Source organism: Sinocyclocheilus rhinocerous, unplaced genomic scaffold (assembly GCF_001515625.1).
Source record: "Sinocyclocheilus rhinocerous isolate Xijiao unplaced genomic scaffold, SAMN03320098_v1.1 scaffold2335, whole genome shotgun sequence".
Taxonomy (NCBI): Eukaryota; Metazoa; Chordata; class Actinopteri; order Cypriniformes; family Cyprinidae; genus Sinocyclocheilus; species Sinocyclocheilus rhinocerous.
This window is the reverse complement of record NW_015636844.1, coordinates 231,263-248,103: the sequence shown is the minus strand read 5'-3', so window position 1 is coordinate 248,103 and position 16,841 is coordinate 231,263. Positions and strand designations below refer to the sequence as shown.

Here is a 16,841-nt window from a genome sequence, read left to right as displayed (position 1 = left end):
AAAGACTAAAGTCTCAAATCCAAAGAGATATTCTTTATAAAAGTTAAGAGTTAGCCATCTGTATCGCGTACCTTGTCACTGTCGTGCGCTTTGCTTGGCCATTTGTTGTTATAAACAGGAAAGTGTGTCCAGCTGAATTCAATTTGAGTTTTGTTAAACGAGTAAAAAAGAAGCTTTGTTTACCGCGGAAGCGGTCGTGTGAAGACCGAAGGCGCTTTGGATAAAAGCGTCTGCTAAATGACTAAAAGTAAAGTAAAAGTAAATAAATAGAACGAAAATACAAATTAAACTATTTCAAACAGGGCCCACTGGTACAACCTGCACTGGGGCCCCGCAAACCCCAGTTACGGCCCTGATTTCAGAACACATTATAACATGTAATACATTATTCTCATTAAAAATGTATTTTAGTTCAGTTTTTAAATGAAACACTGTCAGTTAGGACTGTAAATATATACAGATATATTATAAAAGTCGCATATTACACATTTTTCTGCTTAATTATTGAAGGAATAATTCAAAACAGCTCTTTACACTCAGTCACATTCAGTTTACCTTTAACATATATGACTGGGGAAAATAAGATTTATCTATCAAAAAAAAAAAAAAGTTTCCTCACCGTCCCTGAGGTCCCATGTTGATTGAAGTTTCCTCACTTGGAGCTCTGATAAGTGGTGCTTCGTTTCCGTCGGTGGACATTTTTGATGGTCAGAAAAAAGTTCTCAAAATTTAGTCAATTTGCTCAAGGGATTTTTCTAACAGCGCTCTAAAATAAAAATGTGAGAACTGAGAGTGCAGCAGCAACACTCGGATGAAAGTGTCTGGAGCAGAGCGGGTTTATTATTTGATTGGTTATGACGAGCCGCATCATCAGTTGTCAGACAAAAGTGAACTGGAACGATCTGTTTCCGCATGTTTCACCTGATAGTTTTATCAGTGTGCGAAATCGGTTTTGTGAGATTTGTTGGTAACACTTTGCAGTAAGGTTCCATTATTAACTAACATGAACAAACAATGAACAATACGTTTATTACAATATTTGTTAATCTTTTTAACGTTACTTGATGAAAATAGTCGTTCATTGTTAGTTCATGTTAATTCACAGTGCATTAAGGTTAACAAGCACAACTTTTGATTTTAATAATGCATTAGTAAATGTTGAAATTAACAACTAAGATTAATAAATGCTGTAGAAGTATTGTTTATGCCTAGTTCATGTTAACTAAAGTAGTTAACTAATGAAACTTATTGTAAATTGCTACCGATTTGTCTTTTAAAGATCTAAAATGCCTTTGAATAAAACCTTTTGCAATATACTTCTCAAATATAAATGCGTAACAAAGTGATAAGCAATGACAGTACTTATGTTTTTTTTTTAATGTAACAAAAGTGCTCGAGCGGCCTGTTACCATGGTAACCTTTGCAGGAATATTGAAATACTTGCTGAAAAGTTGTAATATCTAGCTTTTTCTTCAGTAAAAATAATATGACAGTATGCATCATGATACTTCCCCTAATACTAAAAATATGTATAAAAGGAATAGTTTACCCAAAAATGAAAATTCTGTCATCATTAGCTCTCAACTTGCTCCAAACCGGTATTAATAATAATAATAGATAATCTAGAGAATGTTGGTAACCAAACATTTGATGATATCCATTGCTTTTCATACTATGGAATAAATTACTATGGAAGTCAATGGCTACCGTGAACTGTTTGATTATGAACCTTCATTATAATATCATCTTTTGTCTTCAACAAACGAAAGGAACTCATACAGGTTTGGAACATGTGGATGAGCAAACAACAGAATTTTCATTTTTGGGTGAACTATCCCTATAAAGTGCAATGCTTTCACTTTCAATTATCTTGCCCAACATGGTGTAGATTTCCCCAAGCATTTAGAACATGAAATTAAATGCTACAAAAGTGAATAACAGCTTTTGAAATTCTAGTTTATAGAATCATAAATGAGACAAAAGTAACCTGGTATTAAATCTGTTCACAATACTTAAATACACCGTTTAGGATTTGTCATGCTTTGTAATAACCAGCTGGAATTGCGACTTCAGTGTCTGCACAGGTTGAAATACTGCAATGAGGAAATTAATTGTTGTGGCATAATTTGAATGCGGATGTTTTCCTGGTATTCCCCCATCATTCATTCGGTTTTAAAATAAACCAGAACACATCTGACACATCAAACCAGTTTGACGTACAGTCAGCTTAAAGGCAACTGAACAGTCCAGAATTTAAGCTTTTGGCACTGCTATCATAAGAAATCATTTAAATGAAGACAGGAGGCAAAAGCATTATTTGACGTTTTATTCAGAAAAAAATCCAATAGTTTACAGACGTCGTCCACGACGACCTCCCTTTCTGCGGGTGCTGTCCGATGGAATGGGGGTGACGTCCTCTGTAGAAGAAAACGAAAGTGAGACTTCCTCATGAAAACAAGTTTACACTGACAGACATTAGGCACCATTAGATGACAGTGCTAGTGCTAACATACCGATACGGCCAATCTTCATGCCGGAACGAGCCAGAGCCCTGAGGGCGGACTGTGCCCCTGGTCCAGGTGTCTTGGTTCTTAAGAGGAGGAAAAAGAGAGAGCAAGTAAATCATGCTGCAAACTCATGAACTTTCTTCCCATCAACTCATACCCAGTGTCATGAACATGACATTTGAGTCCTTGTCTGTAAATGTGTTGTGCATTCAGAGTCTCACCGGTTTCCACCAGTGGCCCTCAGCTTGATGTGAAGGGCGGTGATTCCCAGCTCCTTGCACCTCTGAGCCACATCCTGAGCCGCCAACATAGCAGCATAAGGAGAGGACTCGTCTCTGTCGGCCTTCACCTTCATCCCACCAGTAACACGGCAGATTGTTTCTCTGAAGATCAAGAGGAAGGAAAACTCATTCAGAAGATGATCACCACCCAAATGTAAATGATAAACATCACCTGAAAATAATTTGTTCACCCAAAAATGACAAGAGTCAACCTCGCGTGGTTCCAAATCTGTACCCCCTTTTTTTTCATAAAATGGAAAATGCATTTATGAAAATCTTGGGACACTATTTACAATTAAATTACTCCACGAAATAAAACTGCCAGTACAACTAGCATGCTATGTAGCACTTCTTCAGAAACCACACTGTCTTAGAAGCAGACCAAAAGTTTAGTTGTTGAAAGCAAAGTTGTTGTTTTTTCTTAAATCAAATATATTAAAATGTGGAAACTACAAGTTATTATGTGTCTCGTGTGCACAAGTCATTGATGTAAAACCTGAGGCATCTACTAGCCATATTTAATTAGATAACCAGAGAAAATGGCTAGGAATGGTTAGTGAACGTAGTGCAACAGTAGGTCCACAAGTAAAAACACCATTTATTCTCTCCATAGGAGGATCAACTGTTTAACAGTAGAACTCCTGGGGATAAACTACATTACCCATGATTCTGCAAAACATCTCCAATCAGAGAATCCTAACAAGCAAATCATGCAAAATAATTTTAGCACTTGCCCATACCTATGAAGCACTATAAATGCAATCTTCCTATGCTCCCAAAACTAAAGTGTATATACATATATAGTTTCTATAGACATAATTAGCAACCTTAAATCAATATTTTTTATATTTATCCATTTTTAATTTCATTGTATCATTTGCATTACTTAAAGGGACATGAGATGGTTAAGTATTCTTATACCTTTGTCATTTTGTTAGATTTTCAAATACTTTTGTGATTCAAATCAATATTTTTGTAATGTTGTGATTCCCCTAATAGCTGGTTGGTTTGCTTCATGGATTATATAACTTTTAAAAGACGACTTTTAAAAAAATCCTTATGGGAAAACTGAGTGGGGAAAACTTCCAAAGTCCAGCCCAAAAATTTTAATTGAAATCAATATAGTATTTGACACTTTACTGTGCCTTTAAAAATCTCACTTCATTTGTTTTGCTGGCATCTGTGCTTCTCACGTGCAGAGATTCTCTTCCATGTTCTTGCTAGTGGTGGAAATTTTGATTCTTTCAAGAGATTCGTCGCTGCTCTGGAGGGAGGAATTTCAGTGAACGAGAAATATGAGTCAATGGATTACGTGAACGAGAACGATTCGTTCACCAAAAAGATTTCGTTCAAAAAGAACGATTCGTTCACGAACGTAACACTAGTTCTTGCAGAACTTACTTGCCAGAGAGGTCAGTGACGTGCACAAAGGTGTCGTTGAAGGATGCGAAGATGTGACAGACTCCAAAAACATTCTCGCCTTCGGCAACCTGAGGTCCCAGACTGATGACCTGCTCTTCCTTCTTTTCCTTACCCTTGCGAGGTGCCATTGCTGAAAAACATTCAACAGTTGGGTCAACTTACTATAAAACTCATCTAGGGTCTTATAATTAATCCTGAGGTCTAAAAATTAAGTTAAACCGATTTCACTTCTTAACAACATGCTCGACTGAAAAAGGACTAGCATCTTCTTGCAAACCTGCTGGTGTGCGACTGAGCGTTTATCTAGCTAGTCATTAGTGTTGTAAACTACAGCCTTAATTCAACGTCACCTGCGGACAAACAATTATGATATAATACTAAGCGAAACATCCATTAAAGCCTAAGGTTTCTTCGACAATATTCCTTTAGACGCCAAATGGGGGCTTACAAACCTATACTGTAAATTAGCACAAGTTCAGTATTAAAACGCTGAGGACATTTTAAACCAAGACACTAACCGTTTTGGACGAGAAACGGTCCACATTTCTCAAATAAACTGCATAGCATGCATATCAGCTCTCAATAACTATAGCGGCTCATGCAGCTACGCTAGCGAGAGCAATATGGAGCGGGACCCCGCTGGAGCAACACTTATTGTCCGCCTAAAATACTGCATTTATCACTATTAATGGGAGTAATATCATGTTCTACTGGTGCGTGAGGTGTTATGGAACGGTGCACAAGTTAAATTTTAGATGTAACGCTTTTTATAAAGGTAGGATTTGAGTGGATTGAAACTGTTATCTTACCTATGTGTGTCTCTGATCGAGGCCGAAACAGGAAAGGAAGGAAAAAACGCTGCCGGGTTTAAAGTTCAACTTCCACAAGCGGAAGTAATAGTGTGAACTAAAAGTCCCCTGAACCTGCATGTTCTATTATTTTCTTTCCCACTTGTTTAAACCACAATCTCTGTATGTAATATGTACAATATATATATATATATATATATGGGACATTCTACCAGAAACGTACATTTCCACTTGTAAAAAATCTTGGGTGAAAAAAATATCTTATTCTTAAATCTGAACGTTGAGTCATATGGAGGACATGTTAATCTATATGAAACACATATCGTGCCATCTCAGCATGTTTTTATGATTGAAATAAATAAATTTTTATACGCATTTCACCCCTAAAATGTCAGGCCCTGTCACAGACAAATTTGTATATGTTAGAATGGTTTCCTAATGAATTTCTTTGATACAAATAGCATTTTCTTATTGGTCACATGTCCCTGATAGTATCTAACATGGTTTTGTAGTTTCTATAAGGAATATAAGCAACTTTTCGGTCAACTGTAGTACTGATGCAGAAAAAGTTATGTTTTGTGTTCTTTATTTAAGTTTTGATAAGCATTCCTATTTTATATTATTATTATAATTTTAATGTTAATGTAATATTAGACCATGGTAAAGTGAATAACAGTTTTTAGCATAACAAAACTATGAAAGCTGTAGGTCCAATTTGGCTGGGGACAAGGACAAGAACAGGATTTGTAATTTTCAAAAGTGTTTTTAATAAATAAAAAAATATCTGAGAACCTAATGAATGACATATTCCTTTACAGAACAACTCACAGAAATCAACCATCAGTCAGTTTTAGACATTTTTTGGATGTAATACTTTTTATTCACTGTAACAAGTCAAGGACAGATAATGTACATTTCTGGTAGAATGTCCCATATATATATATATATGTATAGCTTCTTTTCTTCAAGGTCGATTACTTAAGTCATTAAGTCATCAACTCTTGTCCTATTTACTGTTTTGTCCGGTGAAAATTTGTCATTTTGTATTTTATACTGAGACAAATACTTTAAAAATCTGAACAGTTTCCACATACAACATCGTAGATAAAAACACGACTTTATTACACCTGAAATGAATAACAATAACTTAAAAACATTCAATAGACCAATTTCAGTGTTTGCAGAGATTACACCACTGATGATTCAAACGCGAGTTTTTTGGGCAGTGTAGAGTAGTGCTTGTTGTTTGTCATTTCTCCGATCACAAATGCAGACATGGTTTTATGTTTATATTTTCTTTTTACGCGTTGCGTTGCATCGCACCGCGTAAAAAGAAAATATAAGTCATTATAATCCGTAATTATGTCCCCACTGGATGCAACAAATGCCTAGTTTATAATGGGTTTTAATGTTTTTGTCTGGTCGCTCCGGCCGGACAGGGCATCAACAGTATGGTGAGGGGCGTAACATTTCCGTCACACGCTTGAGGTATTCGGCCAATCACAACGCACTGGATAGCTGGCCAATCACAGCACACCTCGCTTTTCAGACCGATGAGCTTTGTAAAAATCGACGCGTTTCAGAAAGGCGGGGCATAGAGGAGAAACAATAATGTACAGTATGTGGAAAATAATGTGTTTTTTTAACCTTAAACCACATAAACACATTTCATTACACTAAATACACAAAATAATGTTCTTTTTAGCAACATCATATGACCCCTTTAACGTAGTCTATGGAAGCCATGGAATAAAAGAATCAAAAAAGGTAATTTTGAGTTTATATTTCAAAATTCTGACTTTTTTCTTGCAATTCCGAGAATATATCTCACAATTCTGGTAAGGAAAATCAACTCGTCATTCTCTCTTTTTCCCTTGGCTCAGAATCACGAGTTTATAATTCCACACTTCTGGCTTTTTTTCCTCAGAATTGACAAACTCGCACTTGCTGAGTTGAATTAAGTTATAAAGTCTGAACTAGGAGATACAAACTTGCATTTGCAAGAAAAAAAAAGTCAATTGTGAGATAAAATAGGTCAACGTTATGTAATATGTAGGTTTAAATATTATTTCATGCTTTAACTGTAGGGCTAATACAATATGTCCCCCATGTGAATATTATATAGACCTATTGTTTAAATCAAATGTATTCTTTAAAAGTAGGGTAATCACAGCAGGTTTCATCTGTAGTCCGTCCGTTTAAACGTCTGCGTTTAGCTTCAAATGGTGTCTTTGACGACAGTATTATATAAAAATGCATTCAAATTTGCATTCCGATTCTGACATTCAAAGGCACAATTCATTTTTTCTCCCTCCACTTGTTACCAGTGTTTTTCTGCCACCACAATGCGCAAGCAGCTGCAAGTGACATAACTGTGACGTCTACTCCAAACTGGTCAAATCCTAGAGTTAAGGCTATTGCATTTACTATACTATACATTTATTATAGTTTGTGTATAAAACCTACCTTGTTTGTTAATGATTTTCATGGTTTATGTAATTTTGTTAAGGGGTAATAAAAATACTGTTTGACAGCAGTAAGACAGACTTTGTTTTTCTATTTCTCTTTCCCTAGAATAATGTTGCAAAGGCAACAAGTATAAGATATATCATCATAAATTATGCTGCATTGAAACATGATCCTCATTGGAAGATTGTACCCCAGGTAAAAATATATCTAACAACTGAACGATTTCATTATCCACAGGCTACACTGTCTTCTGACATTTTTTTGTATATACGTCAGCAACAAGAGACTTTATTAAAATGACAAATGTCTTTTAGGACAGTAAATGCATCTATGTTGCTTGTTCATCTACTAAAACAAACCACACAGGCCATATATACTGTGGCCATACTAAGAGTGTTCAGCCTTCCAAATGTAAATGGACAGTCTGTGGTTAATGTAGCGGCTCATTGGCAGTGTCAGAATGATGGAGTGTATGGCTCTGGCCAGTATGCACTCTGCTTTGATGAGTGTGTGATGTGGATGCAAGCCACGCTCACAGATGCCCTGCTGCTGACAGATTGAGATGCAGCTGTAGTTTATGTTTGTTATAAATATCAAACCAACCAGTGACACACCAATGTTTCATGGGACAAGGATCAGATGTGAGGCTGCTAATCCGTCTAGAAAGATGCTTCTTTTAAAAAATGTAGATAAAAATTTTCTGTGCTAGAAAAGTTACATCCATATAACGGTGCAAATGGTGCACAAAGCCACCGAATTTATATAAAAAAATATAATTGTTCCATTATAAAGAGATATTTAATTGTTGCTGTAATTAATTGATTTGTACTTTAGTTTAAAATTTTATTCTTCATGCATTGTCCCTTTCTAAAGTGGTCTCCTCATTCCGAACGTAAAAGTTATTCTTTAATGTAAAATAAATGTTTACAAATCAATGAATGTCTATATGAATAAAAATATTAATAATCATTTTTAAATAAAATATTTTTTAAATTTTAAAAACAATTATATTATAAAAAAAGTTTATGTTTATAAAAGTTTATAAACACATTAAAACAACCTATCATATGAATTACAGGGTTAAAGATTTATCGTTTTAGATGTGATTTGAACAGCATATGAAAAGTGGTGCTAATCAGAATATTTATATTTAACTAGTATTATCTAAAAATGTTATTTCTCATAATTCCTCTCTTTCCTTAGATGACATTTCACTTCACTATCCTCTATTTTTGCACTGCAGTGTCTAAACCATAAATTAAAAAGTCAAACATACATAAATATTTTTAATATATTAAATGTTATACATGTATACATAACACACACATACATATATGTGTGTATTATTTACTCACTGAAATAATGCGTGTGTACTTAATAAAGACAGAACTAAAAAGACAGTGGTTTCTTTATTTGCAAATTAATCACAAAAATATTGGCTACCAACAATAAAAAATATTAACAACAGTAGGTTTGATTGTACAGTCCAGATGATTATTTCTTTAGTTATTTTAATCTATTCATACCCTACATTATGATACAGAAAGCACAATATTGGCAGTGTGAAAGTCATGGGGACTCTCTGCATGTCTGTGTGAGAGTGATTGATGTATTAAAAAAAATCATATTTTATAATTTCTCTCTGTTCCATTCACTCAAAATAAATGGGTTCTGTACACTGCGACAAATTTTATTCAAACATAATTTTGTGCTTGGTGCAAAACTTCCCATTTTACCAGGAAACACGATATTGCATTATTTGATGTCAGTTGTTGGCTTGGGAGCAGGAATACTAAATGATGATATCAAGAAAAAGAAGAACATTCCGTGTGCGATTATGATGAATCCGAGAGCAGCATGTAAGGTGCATGGTTCTGTACTGCAGACAGTTGTAAACTACTTACATTTGAACCAAAACCAAGTAAAACTATCTGTAAAAGTTACTGGTAATACAAAATACTCTGTGGACCCAAAAGTATTCCTGTGGACTGGTGCAAAATCTTTGTGTGAAGTGATGTCCTTGCACACAAGATATGCATTGTACGCTTTTCCACTCCTTGGTCAACAACACAAACATTGTGCTTCTCAAGCATCATACTTCGAGGTCAATGAAGAAAATGAAGGGTTGTACAATTTTTACAAATAAAATCTGTATTATAGAAAATAAACGCTCTGAGATACTGTCAGTTCTCCATTTGTAATATTGCCAAACCCCTTCCCAAGTGTCTATCCTAAAGCAGGGAATATCAGGGGTGATTAATCATCAAACATAGTTCAATTTGTACTTTTTGGCGCCTTTTTTCCCCCAGAACTCACAAGTGTTATTATGAAAATGCTTGACTAAAGGATGCACTTGAATCGAAATGCCAAATGACTGTAGAGGCACACAGCTGTTATAGAGGAGACTGATATATGCTGCTTGAAGTGACTCTGATGTAATTGTGCATGGAAGTACGGAAGTAAAAGTGCACAAAAACCTTTCAAAGACGAATGAAAAACAGAAGGGAACAAAATTAAATCCAATTAATTTTATGTTATCCATAAAATTAGATTTGGGTTCGTTTCATGGCTTCTCATTTCAGCAGCAAGCGAAATGAAATCCATTAGCGCAGTGGTTTAATTCAGCCCCAGTGACTGGGTTAAGGGCCTTTGTGGAGCTTTCCGTGGATCGCCCTGTCTGCCACTGAAAAGGCATCGTGTCTATTATAGAGCAACCTTGCTTACATTCATAGGTGTAATTCATACGGTTCAGTAGCAGTCAACAGTTCCCACAGAACACAAGTCATATAAAATGGCCTTTTAAAATGGTCTCTTGGCAGAGGCAATACATTCCTGGACACATTCTGATGACAACCCTGAATGAAAAGTGATTAGATGTGATATGCTAAACAAATCACATAAAAACAGAAAAAAGGGTAAAACAATCATTAAAACAAGATAAAAAAGGTGATAAAAGGATTATTGGCGGACAGGTTTTATGCATTACTATTAAAACTGCAATACCCTTACTTAACGCTCCAGTGAGATTTGTGATATAATGCCAAAATAACACATGGGTCCAGTTCTCGACATTCATCATTCGAATTAATATTAAAAAGATCAGCCCCTCGAGGCCTGTCAAAACACATCAGCTTGTATACTTTAGTGAATTATCCATAATTGGCTTGATAAAGTTGCATTAAGGCAGTTACTGCACATACAACGGGCCAAAAACATACCCAGCTTTTTTACAGTTTCATATTTACAGTCACATTGATTATGGATGTAGCTTATCTGTGTTTTAGTACCACAATTTGTCACGCATTATTAAGCTGTCCTGTGGATTCGCAACTAATAGCCATAAATACATCATAATGAAATTTCACCTTTAAATGTCACATTTTAAGCACGGCGGGTGCAGCTGTAATGAATGGGCTCAATATCCTATGAAATAAAAACCGTTTAAAACAGAAGAATGAAACTACAAGGCAAACAGCCTTGTGTTGTGCAACACAACACATGAAATGAGTGTTAAAAGAATATTTAACCAAGAAAACAAAGAAAGTCTGACTTTAAGGTACCACCCTGGCACTTAATTATCTGTTGCGGACTTGTGTATGTCCTACAGCTCCGCCAATAGAAATATATGCCCTCCTCTCCCATATTGCATGTCCATTTGTTCTGACATTATGTCTCCCTGGTACTTCAACACACCAGACAAGTAGAATGTCTTTTGGAAGCCTTCGTTGTGATCCCATGTTCGAGCCAAGGATTGTAGCGGGTGTACCCCAGGGCTATGTCCTGGGCACATCACTGTTCTCCAAAATGGAACAGAGCCACTAGCGCACCCAAGCGCATCGTTCTCTACCTCTTTGTCTTGTCCTCTAGAAGCTCAGTTCTCTGAACTGAAGGTCCACAAAGCCGCTGGAGGCTTGACCAACCACCGTGGCCAGCAGCTTACAGGGGTGGACAAGAGGGTGAGTCCCCTCAAGAGCAGAAAGAGGGGTGTCCGAGTCTGACCATTGTGTCCCCACCCCCCTCTTCAGGTTACCTGCTGTGGAGCAACTCTTCCCTGAGCCAGCTAGGCAGCGGCTGGCCCATTTTGTACAGCAGCTTGGAGAGCTCAATGTTGTGCTCATGGTAATACTCTCTCAGGAAGATCTGGGACTGTGGAGGAAGAGGATGGGGTCAGTTTTTCTGCAAAATGTAATGAACATGTAAAGTCATGCTCAAGCTATGTGTGGCTTTATTATAAATGTCTAGCATTTATTCAATTTCCCAATTTTTTCATTTAGATTAGACTGACTGATGCTCACTTAAATTGGATTTTTAAAAAACACTTCAACATCAATTTAATTTCATAATGTACATTATGTTGTAATGTCCAAATTCACTTCTAGAATTTAAACTGTTCAGCATTTTATTTTTAATTTACTTACACTAGATAGTATAGAATGTTAATATCAGCAATAACCAAAAAAAAAAAAAAAAAACATTATCAGCTTATTGTATCAGGAATATTTTTTACTGAGCACATGAATACATATTTGTATAGAATGATTATTTAAATTAAAGTGCTTTTTCTATAATTATTTTTGACCTTTTGTCACTTATTGACAAGAACAGTATAGAGTGGAAAGGAAATGTAGGCCAAAGCATGTGCACTAACCACTAGGCAACGATACCAAAGACTAACGATACTAATTTTCTACAGCATTACATTTTCATTCATTTAAACATCATCAGCATCACTCATCTACTTTTAAAATGGCTTATATCCTCATGTTAAACAGCTAAATATTTTTGACTGTATATTAGACCAAACACCTCCAGCCTAGAAATGAACCTTAAGCCACTACTGTGACTATGTGTGTTAAATTACAGTGTCCCCCTCTGTGTACAGCTTTTTCTCTCAAGAGTGCTGCTACTGCGACTGCTTCTGATTGAACTGTTGTATTAAATCAATATCACATTTGCAAACTCCTTTAATAATTATTAAAAGATGTCACTCTCCTTATTGCGATCTGTGGACGCACAGAAAATGAGCGCGCGCGAGTGAGCTCTCAAAAGCACGTGCAAATGATACGTTCCGTCATCTGTCATCGCGTTATAAGCGTGGAACCTGCGGGAATGAGTAGAATTATTATTAATAGCCGCAATCCCGCGCCGAAATTCAAGTCCTGCTATGTGTTCTCTGCTAATAACCCGGCTGTGAATGATGCGAGCGGCTTTCTTCTCCTCTCATTTTTTCCAATTGACGGAAATCCGTCGTAGCGACGGAAAACTTTAATCCCTGTTTATACAATATTAGAATGTTCGCAGGAGCGGGACACACACGTTGTGGGAGCGGGCTTAAGAAAGGAAGGAATGGTCAGAAATTCAGCGGGAGCGGGCTTGAGAAAACTGTCCTGCTCAGGGCTCTAGGCTGCGCTTCAACACAACACAAACTTTTCCTAAAGTTTTTTTTCGCGTTACCCCATCTCCACCCCCAATCATTAGTGCCGTTTCGTTCTTTGACAGAACATATAGGACAATTTTTGAAATAGCGCCATAAACAAATTAAATGTGAGCCAAAATCATCACAATTAAAAGAACCAAAGACTTAAACTACTTCAGTCTGTGTGCATTGCATTTATTTAATACACGAGTTTCACAATTTGAGTTGAATTACTGAAATAAATGAACTTTTCCACGACATTCTAATTTATTGAGATGCACCTGTACATATACACAGCACACACACATATTATGTAAACACAAACTTTTATTTTGGATACACACACTCACACACACATACGTACATATATACACACACACCTATTTCTGAGTAAAATTTAATATTCAACAGGAAATTTGAGACTAATTTCATCCCATAGGAATACTGTCTAGACTTGATTAGACTGTAGACTATATGATTTTATTGGTTATTATTTTTTCTGTTTTACATTGAAATCTTATTTGACCATATAGACTACCGTTTAAAAGTTTGGGGTCAGTAAAATTCTTTTTTTTTAAATTATAGTTATTAGTTATAATTATTATTTTACTCAGCAAAGGCACATTAAATTGATCAAACACAGTTAAGACATTTACAATGTTACATAATAATTATATTTAAAATGCGTTTTTTTTAAACTTTCTATTCATCAAAAAAAATAATCACAGTTTCCACAAATATATGTGGGACTGTTTTCCACACTGACAATAAGAAAAGTTTCCTGAGCACCAAATCAGCATATTAGTATGATTTCTGAAAGATCACGTGACACTGGAGACTGGAGTAATGGCTACTAAAAAATTCAGTTTGTCATCATGGGAAAACCTCACAAAACAAATGTTTTTATTTTATTTTTGATAAAACAAATGTAATGTTGGTGAGCATGAAAAACCTCTTTCAAAAAACAAACAAAAAAAAAAACAAAAAAAAAACAAATGAACCTTTTAACCCTCTACCGCATGGTGTGGCCATATGGCAACATACTTTGTGTGTTCCTTTCCTTGCCACTGTCTCTTTAAGAGAACATTCTCGTTTTTTCGTTGGAAAGAGAAGACCTTAGTATAGCCAATGATGTGCTTTGGTTAAGTCACATGACATGCAGTATTTTTTCTGTGGCGAGATTTCTGACAGACTGCCGTCTCTTGTCAGTAGTAGCTGAAAGCAAACTAAAACGTCAGTAACAAACAAGGACCAGTCCATGTCACTTCCACAAAAAAATCGGAAACATCGCAACTGAGAAAAACTGTAATATTCTAAGAATGTTTAAAAAATATCCAGTTTTCTAGTTGTGATTATAATGTTATTTAAAGGTTACAAAAACGTTTCTTAGAATGCAAATTAAGTACAAATAACATAATAAGGACGTTTTGAGAATGTTGTCCAAAGAATGTTTCCTCTCAACTTTATGAGAACATACATGAAATACAAATAACATCATCAGAACGTCCAAGAATGTTGATAGAAGAATGTTTTGTCATCTGCCGCTTTATGTGCTCAAGCTCTTTCAAGCTCTGATGGATTCTGATTGTCTGTCAATGTTTTTATCATTCATCAGTGGGAAAAAAAGTTCTGAAAGTGATTCCAACAATATCGTTCCTCTGTGCTGTTATTGTTATAGCTGTGGTGTGGACTCTGCTATTTTTTAAAATTTAGAACAATTTTAAAACTATATATTTACTTTTATCATTATAGTTATCATCCTTGGTGTGAACGGCCTTGACTGTTTTTAGAACAGAGCCCAAACCCGATATCTCATAACCTTACATTACTCTGCTTTACTGTACATCAAACATGATAATGAATGCTAAGCACAAAGAAAGATTGTGTAAGAGAGAACAGCACTGCACATCCACTGAGCTGGAGTTCATACGGGCATGAAATATGTATGCGCTAACCATTAACCCCACTGTCCTCTAGTCTGCTGCACTCACCAGAGCTCAGTGGAGATGTTCTCTCAGGGCTTCGTTCACTAATCACACACTCTGCTCAAAGCGAGTGTTTTCAACCTTACAACAGATCACTTTACAACATCTGCAGATGCAAAAACAGATATTTCAGATTTGAATGTGACCATTTGCTGTAAATTAATATGGGAAGGAAGTCAAAACATATGCAAGGAGCAGTATCAACATCATGCATGGCTGTAATAAACATGTTAACTAAACATCTACAGACCTCCATAATATTTACAGTTTCATAGTTATAATTTAATAGAAAAATTACAGTGTAATAGATTTATTATTATCACGTAAATGTAATTTCTGCACCACTACGCCATCTAGTGTTACCAGACAAAATTGGTAAAATAATGACTGTTTTCAAATAGGTTTCTCACATTACAATACATACCGTATATGATCTTGAATTTAGATTAAAGTTATTTAACAAAAAATGCAGTTATGTTGTGAAATATTATTGCAGTTTAAAATAATATATTTTAAAATGTAATTTATTTCTGTGATTGCAAGGCTGAATTTTCAGCATCTTTACTCCAGTCTTCAGTGTCAAATTATCAGAAATCATTCTAATATGCTGATTTTCTGCTCAAGGAATATTTTGTAAACTTTGACACGTTTTTTTTTTTTTTCAGGATTCTTTGATGAATAATAAGTTTAAAAATATTTGAAATTGTCTTTACTTTCACTTTTGATTAAATGAATGTGTACTTACTGAATAACATTTCTTTAAAAAATAGAAAGAAAGAAAGAAAAAATAAATAAAAAGGAAGCATATGTTAGCATTTAAAATATTCACTCTACCTCATGCTTTCTGAACTAGCCAGATCTGTGGAAACAAACACTGGAAACATATTATTCATTTTAAAATGTCTTAACTTAATTTTCATAATGTTTGTTTAACCCATTTAGTTTTTTGTAATTCTGGTCTGCTTTGTACAGTATTTGACACATATAACCTTAACATTTATTTGAATGCTGTTAATGCCATCATGTCAACTATGCATCATTTTAGTGTTGTCAAGGAAACTTGACATGGTGTCTTTTACAACACATTTACAATGTACCCAAAGAAAACTATACACCTGAAATGTGGTTTCTGGTTTAACTTAAAAGGGTTTTAAAGGGTCAGTTTTAATAAACCCTTGCTCTTCTATCATTCAGTGTACAATAATAATAATAATAATAATAATAATAATAATAATAATAATAATAATAATAATAATAATAATAATAATAATAAATATATACAAGATTTATCCTGCCTTTTTCTGGATTGAAAGACAACTATAGACTATCACATTTTTAACCCTCTACCGCATGGTGTGGCCATATGGCAACATGGTCTTTGTGTTCATTTCCTTGCCACTGTCTCTTTAAGAGAACATTCTCGTTTTTTTTGTTGGAAAGAGAAGACCTTAGTTTAGCCAATGATGTGCTTTGATTAAGTCACATGACATGCAGTTTTTTTCTTTTCTGACATTTCTGACAGACTGCCGTCTCTTGTCGGTAGTAGCTGAAAGCAAACTAAAACGTCAGTAAACCACAAGGACCAGTCCGTGTCACTTCCACAAAAAAATCGGAAACATCACTGTTATGATGTTTTGATGACATATTCACCTCTCAAAAAAGTTTTTATGAAATTAGTTTTTGGTAAATCATTCAAATGTATGTGTTGCCAAGCGGCAACACTGTGCAATAGTGGAATGACATTATTACAATAGTTTAGCTAGCTAGCAAGGTCAGCTGCAATCTGTTAAGCTGTAACAATAACAACATTAATACTATTGATATAATGTTGATTAGTAGTATGTTAATGGCATTTTTACTTTTGATTAAATATGAATACAGGTAACATTATATCAGTGAGCACGGCCATATTCTATGGCAAGGTAAAAAAGAAAAGGGCAGAACTTGGTCTT

The 16,841-nt window shown here is 35.1% G+C and overlaps 3 protein-coding genes across 3 annotated transcripts in view; all 3 read right to left on the bottom strand.

Moving 5' to 3' along the window:
* Positions 1 to 834, bottom strand: part of LOC107748109 (H-2 class II histocompatibility antigen gamma chain-like) — an 8,719-nt gene extending 7,885 nt beyond the window's left edge. The window contains exon 1 of the mRNA XM_016562767.1: positions 620 to 834. Within this exon, the coding sequence (XP_016418253.1) occupies positions 620 to 699 (80 nt within the window). The 5' untranslated portion in view covers positions 700 to 834. The remainder of the gene's footprint in view (positions 1 to 619) is intronic.
* Positions 835 to 2,312: 1,478 nt separating this feature from the next.
* On the bottom strand, positions 2,313 to 5,103 carry rps14 (ribosomal protein S14). The gene is made up of 5 exons (XM_016562768.1): positions 5,020 to 5,103; positions 4,190 to 4,340; positions 2,729 to 2,890; positions 2,514 to 2,590; positions 2,313 to 2,417 (listed from the first exon to the last, which is right to left on the bottom strand). Exons 2-5 carry the CDS (start codon positions 4,336 to 4,338, stop codon positions 2,350 to 2,352), a joined length of 456 nt encoding a protein of 151 aa, XP_016418254.1. The 5' UTR covers positions 4,339 to 4,340; positions 5,020 to 5,103; the 3' UTR covers positions 2,313 to 2,349.
* Positions 5,104 to 8,878: 3,775 nt separating this feature from the next.
* LOC107748107 (bifunctional heparan sulfate N-deacetylase/N-sulfotransferase 1-like) overlaps positions 8,879 to 16,841 on the bottom strand; it is a 130,843-nt gene continuing 122,880 nt past the window's right edge. Inside the window, exon 16 of the mRNA XM_016562766.1 lies at positions 8,879 to 11,634. Coding sequence (XP_016418252.1) covers positions 11,515 to 11,634 — 120 coding nt within the window. The 3' untranslated portion in view covers positions 8,879 to 11,514. The remainder of the gene's footprint in view (positions 11,635 to 16,841) is intronic.